The sequence below is a fragment of the Microcebus murinus genome, chromosome 11, assembly GCF_040939455.1.
Source record: "Microcebus murinus isolate Inina chromosome 11, M.murinus_Inina_mat1.0, whole genome shotgun sequence".
NCBI classification, from domain to species: domain Eukaryota; kingdom Metazoa; phylum Chordata; class Mammalia; order Primates; family Cheirogaleidae; genus Microcebus; species Microcebus murinus.
Genome location: NC_134114.1, coordinates 369951 through 385952, shown reverse-complemented (window position 1 = coordinate 385952; position 16002 = coordinate 369951). Strand labels below are relative to the sequence as shown.

The 16002-nt window shown below is 54.2% G+C and overlaps 1 protein-coding gene across 1 annotated transcript in view; it reads left to right on the top strand.

The window, feature by feature from the left end:
* Positions 1 to 2400: 2400 nt before the first annotated feature.
* The window catches only part of AHRR (aryl hydrocarbon receptor repressor), an 81063-nt gene continuing 67461 nt past the window's right edge, over positions 2401 to 16002 (top strand). The window contains exons 1-2 of the mRNA XM_076007916.1: positions 2401 to 2495; positions 13543 to 13615. Coding sequence (XP_075864031.1) covers positions 13554 to 13615 — 62 coding nt within the window. The 5' untranslated portion in view covers positions 2401 to 2495; positions 13543 to 13553. The remainder of the gene's footprint in view (positions 2496 to 13542; positions 13616 to 16002) is intronic.

Genomic DNA, 16002 nt, shown 5'->3' with positions numbered 1-16002 from the left:
CTGACCGTTCCTTGGCTGGAGAGATGAACGGAGAGACCTGGTGACTACCGTGGGACAGCAGGCAGCAAGGACACACCGGCGACGTCTGGGAGCACCACGTGGTGGGGAGGGCGGTGCACAGCGCGGGTCCTCTGGAGGGGCGGGCGGGGCCCTGGAGAGGAGGGTTCGGGCTTGTTCATGCAGGGAACATCAGCGAGGGGGCTTGGGGGGCCTGGGGAGATGAGCTTTTACTGAGAGCCAGGTGGGGGCTGGGAGTGACACCCTTGAATAGACAGACGGTGGGGGCTGGAGCAGTACAGGCTCCCAGAGAGGCTTCGGTGGGGACCTTCGCGGATGCTGAGGTGTGGCTGGGCGACACCGGAAGCCCCAGTGAGGATGGTGGCGCGGGTGAGGCAGACCAGGGGCTGTGCCCCCCAGACGTTGGGTGGAGACCGCAGGATGGGAGGCCAGGCTCAGAGTGGAGGATCTGGTAAGGGGAATGATAGTCAGGACCAGCCTGGCGGGACAGAAGAAGGGAGGGCGAGGAGGTGCAGCGAGAGCAGGACTGCAGGGCGCCCAGGCCCGCGAGGAGCGCACACGGCGTCCCAAGTGCGCTCCGCGCGCCGGTCGGCTCCTGCGCCTCTTGCCGCCAGCAGCGGCCGCCCCAGCCGGGCAGAGACCCTTGTGCGGGCAGAGGGCGGGGAGGACCCACAGGAGGGCAGATGGTCTAGTGGCTCAGGGCGCGACCCCACCCCAGCCATCCGGTGCCCACGGCGCGCAGGTCAGCTGAACAGGAACGCCCAGGGCTGCGCGCACCCGCCATCTGGGACCTTGAAATGTCCTGGACGAGGGACGTCGCACGAACCACCCTTCGTGCCTGGCTCACATCCCGTCCCTGGGAAGCTCAGGGCCAAAAAGTATCACATTAATATTTTGTGTAGTTTGTAAAAACCTTTAGTGATTTTGATTCTCGAGCAGCCCCCACGGAGCAGGCGAGGCGCTATCCCCCGTTTGATCTATTTGGATCAAAACAGGCCCCGCGCACGACCCCAGTCCCACCCCCTCCGGCCCAGTGAGCCCTGGCCCCACACCTAGGCACAGCTGCAGGTGCGCATGTGGGCTCCGCAGGTGGGGAGTGACGTGTGACGCTGGGGTGGGGGCAGATGGTCTAGGGCTCAGGGCGAGACCTCACCCCAGCGGACACTGACCCTGGGGCAACCGCCCCTTCCGACCCAGACCCGAGGGGCCACCGGGACGCGGGGGGCCCGGGCACGATCCCACCCCTTGCCACCCAGACCCCGGGGGGGGGGCACCGGGACGCGGGGGTCGCGGGCAGGACTCCACCTCTTCCCAGATCCTGGGGGCGCGGGGGAACGGACACAACCCCACCCCTTCCCACCCGGATCCTGGGGGCGCAGGCACGACCCCACCCCTTGCCACCCGGACCCAGGGGGCGCGGGCACGACCCCACCCCTTCCCACCCGGATCCTGGGGGCGCGGGCACGACCCCACCCCTTGCCACCCGGACCCAGGGGGCGCGGGCACGACCCCACCCCTTGCCACCCGGATCCTGGGGGCGCGGGCACGACCCCACCCCTTGCCACCCGGACCCAGGGGGCGCGGGCACGACCCCACCCCTTGCCACCCGGACCCAGGGGGCGCGGGCACGACCCCACCCCTTCCCACCCGGACCCAGGGGGCGCGGGCACGACCCCACCCCTTCCCACCCGGATCCTGGGGGCGCGGGCACGACCCCACCCCTTGCCACCCGGATCCTGGGGGCGCGGGCACGACCCCACCCCTTGCCACCCGGACCCAGGGGGCACGGGCACGACCCCACCCCTTGCCACCCGGACCCAGGGGGCGCGGGCACGACCCCACCCCTTGCCACCTGGATCCTGGGGGCGCGGGCACGACCCCACCCCTTGCCACCCGGATCCTGGGGGCGCGGGCACGACCCCACCCCTTGCCACCCGGATCCTGGGGGCGCGGGCACGACCCCACCCCTTGCCACCCGGACCCAGGGGGCGCGGGCACGACCCCACCCCTTCCCATCCAGACCCTGGGGGCGCGGGGGTGGGGGCACGAACCCTTCCCACCCAGACCCGGGGGCGCGGGCACGACTCCTTCCCACCCAGACCCGGGGGGGGGCGCGGGCACCACCCCTTCCCACCTAGACTCGGGGGACGCAGGGGCGCGGGCACGACCCCACCGCTTCCCACCCAGACCCTGGGGACGCGGGCACGACCCTACCCCTTCCCACCCGGAACGGGGGCCACCGGTGCGCGGCGGCGCGGAGCGGGCGCGGTTGCCCGCGGGCGCCCCCTGCCGCCTCCCCGCACGGGCAGCTCCGGGGCGCGGCGGGCTCGCGTGCCGGGGCGGGGCCGTCCTTCTGGGCCCGCCCCGCGCCGGTCCCCGAGATGCAGGCGCCGAGAGCGGCGCAGCCACAGCTCCTGGCCCCGGCGGGCGGGTTATCCCGCGGGCGCGCCCGAGCCTCTGCGCCCCGCCGGCCCCGGGTAAGTGCGCTCGGCGGACCCCACCTCGTGCCCCCGCGGTGGGCGCCTGCGTCACCCGAGACCCCCTCCCACCCCATCCTCGTGTCGCCAGGCCCAGGGGCCGCTGGACGGGGCGGGCACTCTGTGGTCCGACTGGCCGCTCCTCACTTAAAAACCGGACCTTTGAGGGGAGTGATTGTAGTTCCGCTGTTCCTGGTCCTCAGTTTCCCCATCGGTGGTGTTCCCACCCCCTCACGCCCCCACGTGTGGATTGACACTCCTGTGCCACGTCGGGGCAGCTGCGCTAATCGTCCTTTGCTGGGTTTGGTTCGGAAGCGTTCTGGGCAGATGCTGACGAGGGGCTTCCAACAGGCCCCCTCGGCCTTGGGGGGGCTCGGTGCGGGTGGAGCTGAGCTCTGCGGGGGCAAAGTGGGCTCATCTGTCAGCAGAGAGCCCCAGGCCGGTGGGTCCTCACCCTTGTGAAGGGCTGTGTCCAGGCTTGGTTTCAGTAGCACCCCAATTTTTTTTTCCATTGAAGTCTTATAGCGAGTGGCTGAAAATCCTAGACTATGGATATTGTGAGAGGGACGGAGAACCCTGGCGTTGCTGGAAGTCTGAGTGGCACAGCCCTGGGGGACGCTGCCCTGGGTGGCTGCTGTGATCCCACTGGGGGAGCCAAGGGGTCGCCCGTGGGCAGGTGACTGGCCTGGGCTGTGCTCCAGGGCTCTGCAGGCAGCAGGCAGAGACCTGGGCAGCTCCACCGTGGGCCCCTCCCAAGGGCCTCTGCTCCCTGGCTGGCTTGAGGGGCTGGCTCTGGTGGAATCTGCACTCGGGAAGCATCCAGTGGGCCTGTCCAGCTGTGGCCACCCCACAGGCCACCCCACAGGAGGGAGGGCTTGCACCCTCAGGACCCCTGTGTGACCAGCCACAGGCTCCAGCCCTCGAGGACTTGCAGAAGGGTGAGCGAGTGCCCAAGGATGCCGGGGGCCCACGCCACCTCCGTCAGTCCTCACAGAGCCTGTGGTTGGCAGTTGTCATTCATTTTACAGATGAGGACAGCAAAGTAGGTACCTCGTCTGCCTCAGAGCAAGTGACCGGTGGCACTTGGACTTGGACAGAGTGAGTCACTTACGCCTTGCACAAAGCAGTGGGTCAGCGTGGCCCCAGAGCTCCTGAGAATGCCCCAGTCGGAAGCAGACCGGAGGGCCCAGACCTGCCAGTGGGTAGATACCACTGCCTGGGCTGGTCTTTATTTTCATTTTTCACTTATCCGTGTTTTCTAAAATGAACAGATATGACTTTCACTGTAGGAGAAACGTGCTTAGAGAAATTCGGATTTCTCAGAGAAATGCGGTCGGCTCACACGTAGCGCAGCGTGGGGGCCCCGTGAGTACCTGTGTGCAGTACGTCGGGCAGGGCTGGGCCCGCGGCCCCCACCTCAGCCCCTGGCAGCAGAGGGACCCTGGCCCAAGCCACAAAGAGCCTCCACCGGTGATGCAGGCAGAGAGGGGAGCTGCTGGCAGCAGGCCGGACGCCCGCGCCTTGCCTGGGGCATTGCTGTGGGGAGTTTGGGCCCACCTGCTGGGGGCCGTCTGCTCAAGGAGACTGCACAGTATGCAGTAAAATGGAGCAACCTGTTGCAAGAACATCCGCCTCCTGGATTTGGGGTGCACAGGCAGGACCCGAGGCACAGAGAGGGAAAACCCGAGACTGATTCTCCCACGATGGGCAGCATCTTGGGAGATTTATCTGCTTTGGTGCTTTTTGCCAGAACGTGTGCTTTTAGGGCCATTCCCCAGCCCTGAGGGAGACACCCAAGAAGACGTGACGTGGCCACGGTGTGGCAGGCAGCGGGTGGTCACCAGCGAGTGTCTGGTGTGTGAGGCTAGAGAGGGCCACGCTGGGAGCCTTTTGCCAGCACCAAGCTCTTGGGCTCCTGCCCTGGTTCCTACTGCTCGGGTGGGAGTTTGGACATAGGTGAGTGGGGAGGGGCGGCGCTGCCCCCACAGTGTTCCCGTCCCTTCCGCTTCCCGGCCATCCCCCAGCCCCGGAATCTTTGCTGCTCTCTCTCGCTCATTTGGGGACAGGGGTTGGTCAGACCGGTGGTGCTGGGACCAGGGTCTGCTGGGCTGGTGTAGGTCGGCCGTTCCCTTCCACCTTCTGTGACCTTAGGGGGTTGGGGGGAGTCTTGGGGTGCTGGGAAATGTCCCTGGCCTGTTCTGCCCCCTCGGCTGGGCCAGGCCTGGGTGTGGCTCGGGAGTTTCCTGTTTGAGTCCAAAGGCCTTGCAGTTGAGACGGGGTGGCCTTGCACGCTGGCCTTCCGCCACCAAGTGCCCAACCTGGTTTCTCAGAGAAGTGCCCCAAGCCAGGCACATGGCCACGGCCAAGGGTGAGGCCAGACGCCCCACCCCACCTCCCTGGGAGGGCCGGGCCCTTCCGAAGTGCTGTCTCTCCTCCACCCCTCCACCCGCCCACCCCATCCATCCTTGCTCCAACCCGCAGCCCCTGCGACACCAGCATGTCCACAACCCCGTCCGCCTGTGCAGGGCCTTCTCCCTGGGGTCACTCCTCGGCTCAGAGACCCTTGTGTGACCCCACAAGCCCCTGTGGCGACCACCATTCCCTGCTGCCTTCTCTGCCAGATGTCCTGTGGGCCTCTCTGTTCTCACCGTGCCAGCTTCTCTCCTGCCACTTGCTTGCTTTCTTAACACTCAAGAAATGTTGGCCGGGTGCTGTGGCTCACGCCTGTAATCCTAGCTCTTGGGAGGCCGAGGCGGGCGGATTGCTCAAGGTCAGGAGTTCGAAACCAGCCTGAGCAAGAGCGAGACCCCGTCTCTACTATAAATACAAAGAAATTAATTGGCCAACTGATATATATATAAAAAAAAAATTAGCCGGGCATGGTGGCGCATGCCTGTAGTCCCAGCTACCCGGGAGGCTGAGGCAGAAGGATCACTCGAGCCCAGGAGATTGAGGTTGCTGTGAGCTAGGCTGACGCCACGGCACTCACTCTAGCCTGGGCAACAAAGCGAGACTCTGTCTCAAAAAAAAAAAAAAAAAAAAAAGAAATGTTATGGTTATATGTAAATTTCTGTCTGTATGTTTTCATTGAGGCAAAATTCACATAACATAAAATTAACCATTGAAAAGTGAACGTTTCACCGACCTTTAGTATACTGAAAAAGCTGTGCAGCCACCACCTCTGTCTAGTTGCAAAACATTTTCATCCCCCCAAATGGTGCTCACCTGCTAAGCAGTGGCTCCCCTCCCCCAGTCCCTGGCAGCCTCCTTTCCCTCTGTGTGACTTGCCTATTCTGGATGCGTTGTGTACCTGGAATCACTGCGTGGCTTCTTTCATGTGGCACAATGTTGTCAAGGTGCATCCCTGTTGTAGCAGGTGTGGGTGCTTCACTCCTTTTTATGGCTGAGTATTATTTCATTGTATGTGTACACCACATTTTGTTTATCCATTTGTCAGTTGATGGTCACTGAGTTATTTACATTTTGGGCTGTTGTGAATAGTAATGAGCAAGATTTTGTTGGAACATATGCTGCTTTCAGTTCTCTTTGGTATATACCTAGGAGTGGAATTACTGGGTCATTTAGTAATTCTATGTTTAACTTTTTGAGGAAATACCAAACCGTTTTCCATAGCAGCTGCACCATGTTACATTTCCACCAGCGATGCAAAAGGGTTCCAGTTTCTCCACTTCCCTACCAACACTTATAGTCCATTTTTTAAAAAAAAATGATAGTCATCTTAGTTATGTAAAGTAGTATCTACTTAGGGATTTTTTTTTTTTTGCATTTCCCTAATGATTTATGATGCTAAGCATCTTTTCATGTGCTGACCATCTGTATATATTGTTTGGAGAAATGACTGTTCAAATCCTTTGCCCATTTTTAAATTGGGTTGTTTATCTTTTTGTTGTTGAGTTGTAAGAGTTCTTTGTATATTCTGGATACTAGACCCTTATCAGATATATGATTTGCAAATGTTTTCTCCCATTCTGTGGGTTGTCATTTCACTTTCTTGATAGTGTCCTTTGAAACACAAATTTTAAAATTCTGATGAAGTCTAATTTATCTCTTTTTTTCTTTTATTGTGCTTTTGGTGACATATCTAAGAATCCATTGCCAAATTTAAGGTTGTTGTTGAATCAAAGGCCATGAAAATAAAACCACTGTTTTCTTCGAGAATATTATAGTTTTAGGTTGTACATTTAGGTCTGTAATCAATTTTAAGTTAATTTTTTCAGATAGTGTGAGGTAGGGGTCCAACTTCATTCTTTGACATGTGGATATCCAGTTGTCTAAGCACCATTTGTTGAAGAGATTATTCTTTCCCCATTGGCCTTGGCGCCCTCATTGAAAATCAATTCACCATAGTTTGTTTGTTCTTATGCCACATTTTCTTTCTGTTTAATTCTTTAAAAAAACCTGAACCTTTTATTATGGAATTTTTCAAATCTTTTACAGAACTGGGCAGATTTGCATAATGAGCCCAATTTATCATCTGCCAGCTATCAATACTGGCTGATCCAGTTTCATTAAAACCTCACTCTGGGCTGGGCACGCTGGCTCACGCCTGTAATCCTAGCACTCTGGGAGGCTGAGGTGGGAGGATTGCTCAAGCTCAGGAGTTCGAGACCAGCCTGAGCAAGAGTAAGACCCCATCTTTACTATAAATAGAAAGAAATTAGCCAAACAACTAAAAATAGGAAAAATTAGCCAGGCACAGTGGCACGTTCCTGTAGTCCCAGCTACTTGGGAGGCTGAGGCAGGAGGATTGCTTGAGCCCAGGAGTTTGAGGTAACTGTGAACTAGGTTGATGCCACAGCATTCTAGCCCAGGCAAGAGAATAAGACTCTGTCTCAAAAAACAAACAAACAAACAAACAAAACAAATAAAAAAACCCACCTTACTCTGCTAACTCCAGACCATTGAGATTCCACCAACCTCCCCAGGTTATGTGGAAGTAAAATTCCTACATGCCATTTCTTTCATATGTATTTTAGCGTATATCTCTAAAACATGCAGACTTTTTAAGAAATTAGCTTTTCATATTTTTAACTTAATTTTTTATTTGAACTGAGAAACGTTACTATTAAGAAGTATTGGCTGCAACAGTGGAATAACTATAGAGGTGAAAAGGGAACTCTGGAGGGTGCTTTAGCGCTGAGGGACAGTGCCCAAGGAGCACACTAGGAAGGGGGCTCCCTCCCCAAAGTTGGAGTTCAGCCTCCTGGAGGGCAGGGAAGTTCCCGAGTTTCCCTGCCTCTGCCAGTGGTGGGCAGGAACAGACAAACACAGAAGCTCTGGATTCACAAGATGCTCCTTCCTCCTGCAAGGTTCCTCCCGTGCCCTCTGCCGGCAGGTGCTATGTGCTCGCTCGAAGAAGAAATGCTTACAGGGCCCAACCCACTAGTGCAGAGCAGGCGAGGAAGGGGGGATTTGGAATCTGGAGGCAATAAATGGATAACTGGCACAACTCCAAGTGCTGTTATACCATTTTGTGAACAGCATTGCTCCCCTAACTCGTCCTGTGCTATAACCGCCATATACTTGGGGTCTATGTAGTTATAAATCCCACACTGCACTGTTACTTTATTGTTTTAACAGTTATCTTTTTTTTTGAGACAGAGTCTCATTCTGTTGCCTGGGCTAGAGTGAGTGCCGTGGCGTCAGCCTAGCTCACAGCAACCTCACACTCCTGGGCTCAAGCGATTCTCTTGCCTCAGCCTCCCTAGTAGCTGGGACTACAGGCATGCGCCACCACGCCTGGCTAAGTTTTTCTATATATTTTTAGTTGTCCAGTTACATTTTTTCTATTTTTAGTAGAGACAGGTCTCTCTCTTGCTCAGGCTGGTCTTGAACTCCTGACCTTAAGCGATCCTCCCGCCTCGGACTCCTAGGATTACAGGCGTGAGCCACCACGCCCGGCCAACAATTATCTTTTAAAGATATTTAAATAATAATTTAAAAAATTATGTATTTACCCATGTAGCTGCCATGTCCTGTGCTTTTTCTCCCATTTTGTAAATCCATGTTACAATCTGGTTTCATATTCTTTTGGCGGGAAGACTTCCTTTCACATTTCTTTAGTGGGGACCAACTGGCAGTGGATTCTATCAGCTTTTGTATTCCTGAAAACTCTTTATTTCACCTTCATTTTTGAAACATATTTTCCTGGCTCATAGAATTATAGGTTTCAGTCTGGTTTTTATTTTTTATTTTTTTCAGAGCTTTAAAGATGTTGTTTCATGGTCTTCTCTCTCTCACCATTTCTGACGAGGTGACTGCTGCCATCCTTACTTTTGTTTCTCTGCACCCTATGCATATGTCCTCTGGCTTTTAAAATTATTCTGCTTATCACTGGTTGTGAGCAATGTGATTATAACGTGTGTTGGTGTCACTTTCCTCATGTCTCTTGTGCTTGGGTCTCATTGAGTTCTTGGATCTGTAAGTTTAAAATTTTCATTACTTTTGGGAAAAGTATCTGCTGTTATTTCTTAAATTTTCTGTCACCACATTTCCCCTCCTATTCTTTAGGGCTTAGTCACACACAAGCATTTGATTTTTATTTGAGTACTATTGTAAACAGTACTAGTTTCTTAAGAATCTGAATTCCAATTATTCATGGCTAGTATATAGAAATACAATTGGCCTTTGTATATTGTCCTTTCACCCTACAACTCACTGAACTCAATAATTAGTTATAGGAGATTTGTTTTTGTAAAACTTTTGGAATTTTCTTTTTTGGTTTTTTTTTTTTTTGAGACAGAATCTCACTCTGTTGCCCAGGCTAGAGTGAGTGCCGTGGTGTCAGCCTAGCTCACAGCAACCTCAAACTCCTGGGCTCAGGCGGTCCTCCTGCCTCAGCCTCCTGAGTAGCTGGGACTACAGGCACGTGCCACCATGCCCGGTTAATTTTTTCTATATATTTTTAGTTGTCCAATTAACTTTTTTCTATTTTTAGTAGAGATGGGGTCTCGCTTTTGCTCAGGCTGGTCCTTGAACTCCTGAGCTCAAACGATCCGCCCGCCTCAGCCTCCCAGAGTGGTAGGATTACAGGCGTGAGCCACCGCGCCCGGCCAACTTTTGGTATTTTCTGCATATACAGTCATGTTGCCTGTGAACAGATAGAGCTTTATTCCTTCCTTTTTCAGTTTTTACGACTCTCGTTCATTTACGACTCTCGCTGTGCCGCCCTGTCTAGTGCGCAAACGCGACTTTTCATGGCCGTGGTGGTGCAGCCCCTCTTTGCCGTGGCCATGATCTTGGGGGAAGCTTCAGGCTTCCACTACTAGATGTGGTGTTGGCTATAGGCTTTTTGTAGACGCCCTTTGTCAAGTCACTTAAGTTCCCTTCTATTCCTAGTTTGATGAGAGTTTTTTAAAAAATTATCATGCATGGATTTGGATTTTGTCAAATGTTTTGTTGCATGTATGGAGATGATCTTGTGTATTTTCTTTTTAGCTTGTTAATACAGTGAATTACGGTGATTGATTTTTGGATGTTGAAGCAGCCCTGAAATCTCTCTTGGATAAACCCTACCTGGTTGTGATGTATTATCCTCTTTATATATTAGCAGATTCCATTTGCTAATACTTGAATTTAATTGAGGATTTTTGTGTCTATGTTCATGAGGGATGTTGGCCTGTAGTTTTCTTTTCTCTCCAGTTTGATATTAGGGTAATGGTGAACTTATAAATAAGTTGCCAATTTAAAACTTTTTATTTGATTTTCTGCCAAAGATTTTGGAGAATTGGTATTATTTCTTCTTTAAATTGGTAGAATATATGTCAGTGAAACCACCTGGGCCTGGAATTTTCTTTGTTGGAATTGATATAAAATTATCTATTTTTTCCTGGGTGAGTTTTGGTAGTTTGTGTCTTTCAAGGAATTGCTCCATTTCGTCTATATTGTTGAATTTATGGGGATAGTATCTGTCTTAATCTGCTTGGGCTGCCATAACAAAACACTGTAGACCGGGTAGCTTAAGCAACAGAAATTTCTTTCTTACAGTTCTGGAGGCTGGGAAGCCCAAGAACTGGCTGATTTGATTTCTGGTGAGGGCTCTCCTTCCGGCTGCCTCCTCACTGTGTGGAGAGTAATGGCGAGCTCTGGTTTCTCTTCCTCTTCTTATTAGAGCACCAGTTCTGTGGGACCAGGGACCCACCCCTTATGACCTCGTTTAACTGTAATCACTTATAGGGGTAAAGGCTCTATCTCCAATTCAGTCACATGCAAAGTTAAGGTTTCTTTTTTTTTTTTTTTTTTTTGAGACAGAGTCTCACTCTGTTGCCCAGGCTAGAGTGAGTGCCATGGCGTCAACCTAGCTCACAGCAACCTCAAACTCCTGGGCTTAAGCGATCCTACTACCTCAGCCTCCCGAGTAGCTGAGACTACAGGCATGTGCCACCATGCTTGGCTCATTTTTTCTATGTATATTAGTTGGCCAATTAATTTATTTCTATTTATAGTAGAGACAGGCTCTCGCTCTTGCTCGGGCTGGTTTTGAACTCCTGACCTTGAGCAATCTGCCTGCCTTGGCCTCCCAGAGTGCTAGGATTACAGGCATGAGCCACCGCGCCCGGCCCAAAGTTAAGGTTTCAACATATGAATTTGGTGCATACACAATTCAGTTCATAACATAATTCTCTTATTTTTCTTTTAATGTCTGTGGGATCTGTAGTGATGTCTTCTCTTTCATTCCTGATATTGGTAGTTTGTGTCTTTTTTATTTGTTGATCAGTATGGCTAGAGATTTATTAATTTTGTCGATCTTTTCAAAGAACCAACTTTTGTTTTCATTGATTTTTCTCCATTTTTATGTTTTACATTTTGTTGATTTTCTTTTATTATTTCCATCCTTTTGGTTGATTTGGGTTTATTTTCTCTTCTTTTAGTTACCTGAGTTGGAGGCTTAGTTATGTTAGACCTTTAATTTGTTCTAACATAAACATTTAATACTATCAGTTTCCTTCAAAGTACTGCTTAGGTGCATCCCACAAAGTTTGATATGTTTGTATTTTCATTTTCATTCAGTTCTGAATATTTAAAATTTTTCGTTGAGACTTCCTCTTTGACCTATGGTTACTTAGAAGTGGGTTTCTTTCCAAATATTTGGGAATTTTCCAGATATCTTTCTAGTTTAATTCCATTATGTCAGTGAACATACTTTGTATGATTTTCATTTTTAAAAAAATTTGTTAAGGATTGTTTTAAGTCCCAGAATATGGTCTATTTTGGTGAATGTTCCATGTGCCAAAAATGCATACTCTGCTGTTGTTGGATGGAATGTTCTTATAAATTTCCATTAATTCAAGTCTGTTGTTTGGAGATTCTGTTTACTTACTGATTTTGCTTACTTGTTCTATTGATTACTGAGATAGGAATGTTGCTGTCTCTGATGAACTATCCTTTCGGCTTTATTAGTTTTTGCTTCATATATTTTGAAGCTCTGTTGCTAAGTGCATACACATTGAGGATTGCCATGTCCTTTTGAAAAACCGACCGCTTTATTATTGTATAATATACCTCGTTTTCCCTGGTGACATTCCTTGTCTTGAAATCTGCTTTTTTGTACCCACATAGCTACTCCAACTTCGTCTGACTAATGCTTGCATGGTGTCTCTTCTGTCTGTTCACTTAACCTACTTAGGTCTTTCTATTCAAAGTGGCTTCTTATATTTAAAGTGGATCTTTCCCAATACTCTTGTGGCACTTTACACATGGGACAGCAGTTGTGCCAGCCTTCTCCCAGAGCCAGGGTGTGTGGTTGCTGCTCACAGGCCTGCAGGATGTCTGTGAGGGCTTGGAGGACCTCACTGCCTGGAAAAATATGGGAATCCTAGACAAGAAGGGCAATGCCCTCCTGGGTGGGGATAGGCAAGAGCTGCTGGGGCCTGCTCCTCGGCCTGTGTCTGGCATGTGGTGGCACCGTGGGCTGGGTGCGCTGCGGGCCAGTGACCAAAGGGGAGTCCGGCACTGCAGAACGCAGTGGAGATTTGCCTGCAGAAGGGAAAGGCCGGGGGCTCCCAGGGGAAGAGGATAAGACCCTGCGGCTCCACAGAGCAGGGCGGGCAGGCAGGGGCTGGTGTGGCCCTGGGCACCGAGGGGGTCCCTCCCCCCAGGCCAGTGATGCCCCCTGAGCGCTGGGTTCCCCAAGGGCAAGGCCTGAGGGGCTGACCCTCCCCCTGTTGTTGTGCCTGGGCAGGTGGGCCTCGTCCTGCCTCTGTGGCTCTGCGGCACCGGGACCCTGTGAGGGGCACTGGGAGTGGGCTTCAAGGATGGGGGGACCCGCTGGGGGTGCGGGGAGTGGGCTGCAGGGACCACAGGGGGTGGGGCACTGGGGGTACGGGGAGTGGGCTGCAGGGATGGGGTGGGGAGGCCGCTGGGGTGTGGGGAGTGAGCTTCAGAGACCTCTGGGGGGTGCCACTGGGGTGTGAGGAGTGGGCTGCAGGAACCACACGGGGTTGGGGCTACTGGGATGCGGGGAGTGGGCTGCAGGGACCACACGGGGGTGGGGCTATTGGGATGCAGGGAGTGGGCTGCAGGGACCAGGCGGACTGCACAGGGGTGGGGCGCTGGGGTGCGGGGAGTGGGCTGCAGGGACCGCACAGGGGTGGGGCGCTGGGGTGCGGGGAGTGGGCTACAGGGACCAGGTGGACTGCACAGGGGTGGGGCGCTGGGGTGCGGGGAGTGGGCTGCAGGGACTGCACAGAGGTGGGGCGCTGGGGTGCGGGGAGTGGGCTGCAGGGACCGCACAGGGGTGGGGCGCTGGGGTGCGGGGAGTGGGCTGCAGGGACCGCACAGGGGTGGGGCGCTGGGGTGCGGGGAGTGGGCTGCAGGGACTGCACAGAGGCGGGGTGCTGGGGTGCGGGGAGTGGGCTGCAGGGACCAGGTGGACTGCACAGGGGTGGGGTGCTGGGGTGCGGGGAGTGGGCTGCAGGGACTGCACAGAGGTGGGGTGCTGGGGTGCGGGGAGTGGGCTGCAGGGACCGCGAGGGAGGTCAGGCTCACTTGGTTTGCGGAGGTCGCCCTGACACCCCCGATTTTCCAGGGCCCAGGACCATGATCCCGCCGGGCGAGTGCACGTACGCGGGGAGGAAGAGGAGGAAGCCGCTCCAGAAACAGTAACGTATCCGTCTCTGTGTTCCCTGTTCCTTGCTCAGGGGGGTCTGTGTTTTCATGGAAAAAAGTGAGCTTCAGACAACGCGCGGGCGGCTTCCTGCAGAGGGTCCTGCTCCCAGGGCCCCAGTGGGGGCGGAGCGGCTGGGGACACCGTAGGGGGACACCCTTGGGGAGGTGCAGTCAGGGGGCAGGGCTTGCAGGACACAGGCACAGCTGGGGCCGGCCAGTGCCAGGAGGACTCTGTGCATGTGTGAGGCTCTGTGTGTGTGTGAGGCTGTGTGTGTGAGGGTGTGTGAGGCTGTGTGTGTGTATGTGTGAGGCTGTGTGTGTGAGGGTGTGTGTGTGAGGGTGTGCGAGGCTGTGTGTGTGTGAGGGTGTGTGTGAGGGTGTGTGTAAGGGTGTGTAAGGGTGTGTGTAAGGGTGTGTGTGTAAGGGTGTGTGAGGGTGTGTGAGGCTGTGTGTGAGGGTGTGTGTGAGGGTGTGTGTAAGGGTGTGTGTAAGGGTGTGTGAGGCTGTGTGTGTGAGGGTGTGTGTGTGAGGGTGTGTGTAAGGGTGTGTGTGAGGGTGTGTGTGTGAGGGTGTGTGTGTGTGAGGCTGTGTGTGTGAAGGTGTGTGAGGCTGTGTGTGTGTGTGTGAGGCTGTGCGTGTGTGTGAGGGTGTGTGTGTGAAGGTGTGTGTGTGTGAGGCTGTGTGTGTGTGAGGCTGTGTGTGTAAGGCTGTGTGTGTGTGAGGCTGTGTTTGTGTGTGAGTGTGTGTGTCTGAGGCTGTTTGTGTCTGTGTGTGAGGCTGTGCGTGTGTATGTGAGGCTGTGCGTGTGTGTGTGAGGCTGTATGTGTGAGGCTGTGCGTGTATGTGAGGCTGTGTGTGTGAGGCTGTGTTTGTGTGTGAGTGTGTGTGTCTGAGGCTATTTGTGTCTGTGTGTGTGAGGCTGTGCGTGTGTGTGAGGCTGTGTGTGTGAGGCTGTGCGTGTATGTGAGGCTGTGCGTGTATGTGAGGCTGTGCGTGTGTGTGTGAGGCTGTGCGTGTATGTGAGGCTGTGCGTGTATGTGAGGCTGTGCGTGTGTGTGTGAGGCTGTGCGTGTGTGTGTGAGGCTGTGTGTGTGAGGCTGTGCGTGTGTGTGATGCTGTGTGTGTGTGTGAGGCTGTGCGTGTGTGTGTGTGTGTGAGGCTGTGTCTATGTGAGGCTGTGTGTGTGAGTGTGAGGCTGTGTGTGTGAGGCTGTGTGTGTGAGGCTGTGTGAGGCTGTGCGTGTGTGTGTGTGAGGCTGTGTGTGTGAGTATGAGGCTGTGTGTGAGTGTGTGAGGCTGTGTGAGGCTGTACGTGTGTGTGTGAGGCTGTGTGTGGAGGGGTGTACACCTGCTGGGCAGTGTCCGTGTGTGGCCTGTGTTGGGGACGCAAGCTGGCCTCCCGGCCTCGGCCGAAGGCTTGTGTGCGAGCTGTGCGGTGGCCCCGCGGTGGGCGTGCGCGGGCTGACCTGCTGTGCTGGGGGCTGGATGGAGCGGGGCTCTGCAGGGCTGGGGTGAGGGGGAGAAGGGGCCACGTCCCGAGGCCCAGGCTTTGGCGCCGGGGCCCTGCAGCGGTGGGCAGTGGGCACGAGCTCCTGAGGGTGCACTCAGCAGAGGTTTGTTTGGGGAACAGATTCGTCACATTAAATAAGAAAGTAGCTTTCCCGTGCGGCTGCAAGCAGTGGTCTCTCTGGTGGGGCGGTCTAGGGAGGGGTCAGAACCAAATTTCCTGCTTTTATTATGCTTTAATTCCAGTGCAGAGGCCGGAGGTGATGAGTGTTTGAGGCACTGGGCATTTATGTCTCATTTACTGACGTTTTGAACAGGTAGTGCGTTCACCTGGTTCAAACCTCAGAGGAAAGTCTCCTCAGCTTGGTCCCTGCCTGGAGGCATCTGGTTTGGCAGTTCCCTGTGAATCCTCAGGAAATATTCTACGAGTAAACAGGGAAATACGCATGCACAGTGTATGCATTGCCTCGATGTACTGATTACAGCCTCTGTGCACACTGTCAACCACCTTGGCGTTCGCTCCGTGTCAGCTACACGGGACACGCACGTGCTGTGTGGGTCTTGCCTGTTCCGGCTGTTTCAGGGTTGTGGCATGTCTCAGCCGAGCGTTGTTTTGCACACGTGCTCAGTGTCGGGAGAGTCAGCCGCCTGTGTGCTGAGCGTGCCGGCCTGGCTGTGCGGGGCACACCCAAGGCCATCACTGGGGCACATCTCAGGGCTGTATTTGCAGCTGGCGGCTTGGAAGACAAGCGGACGCCTCCCGTCAGGACAGAGCAGCTGTGTTTGCTGTTCGCTATAAAAGAGGAGGATTCCCTGAGCTCAGTGTCCTCAGCTGCACATGCAGCAGCAGCCTGACCCTTCCTTGTCACCCCCTG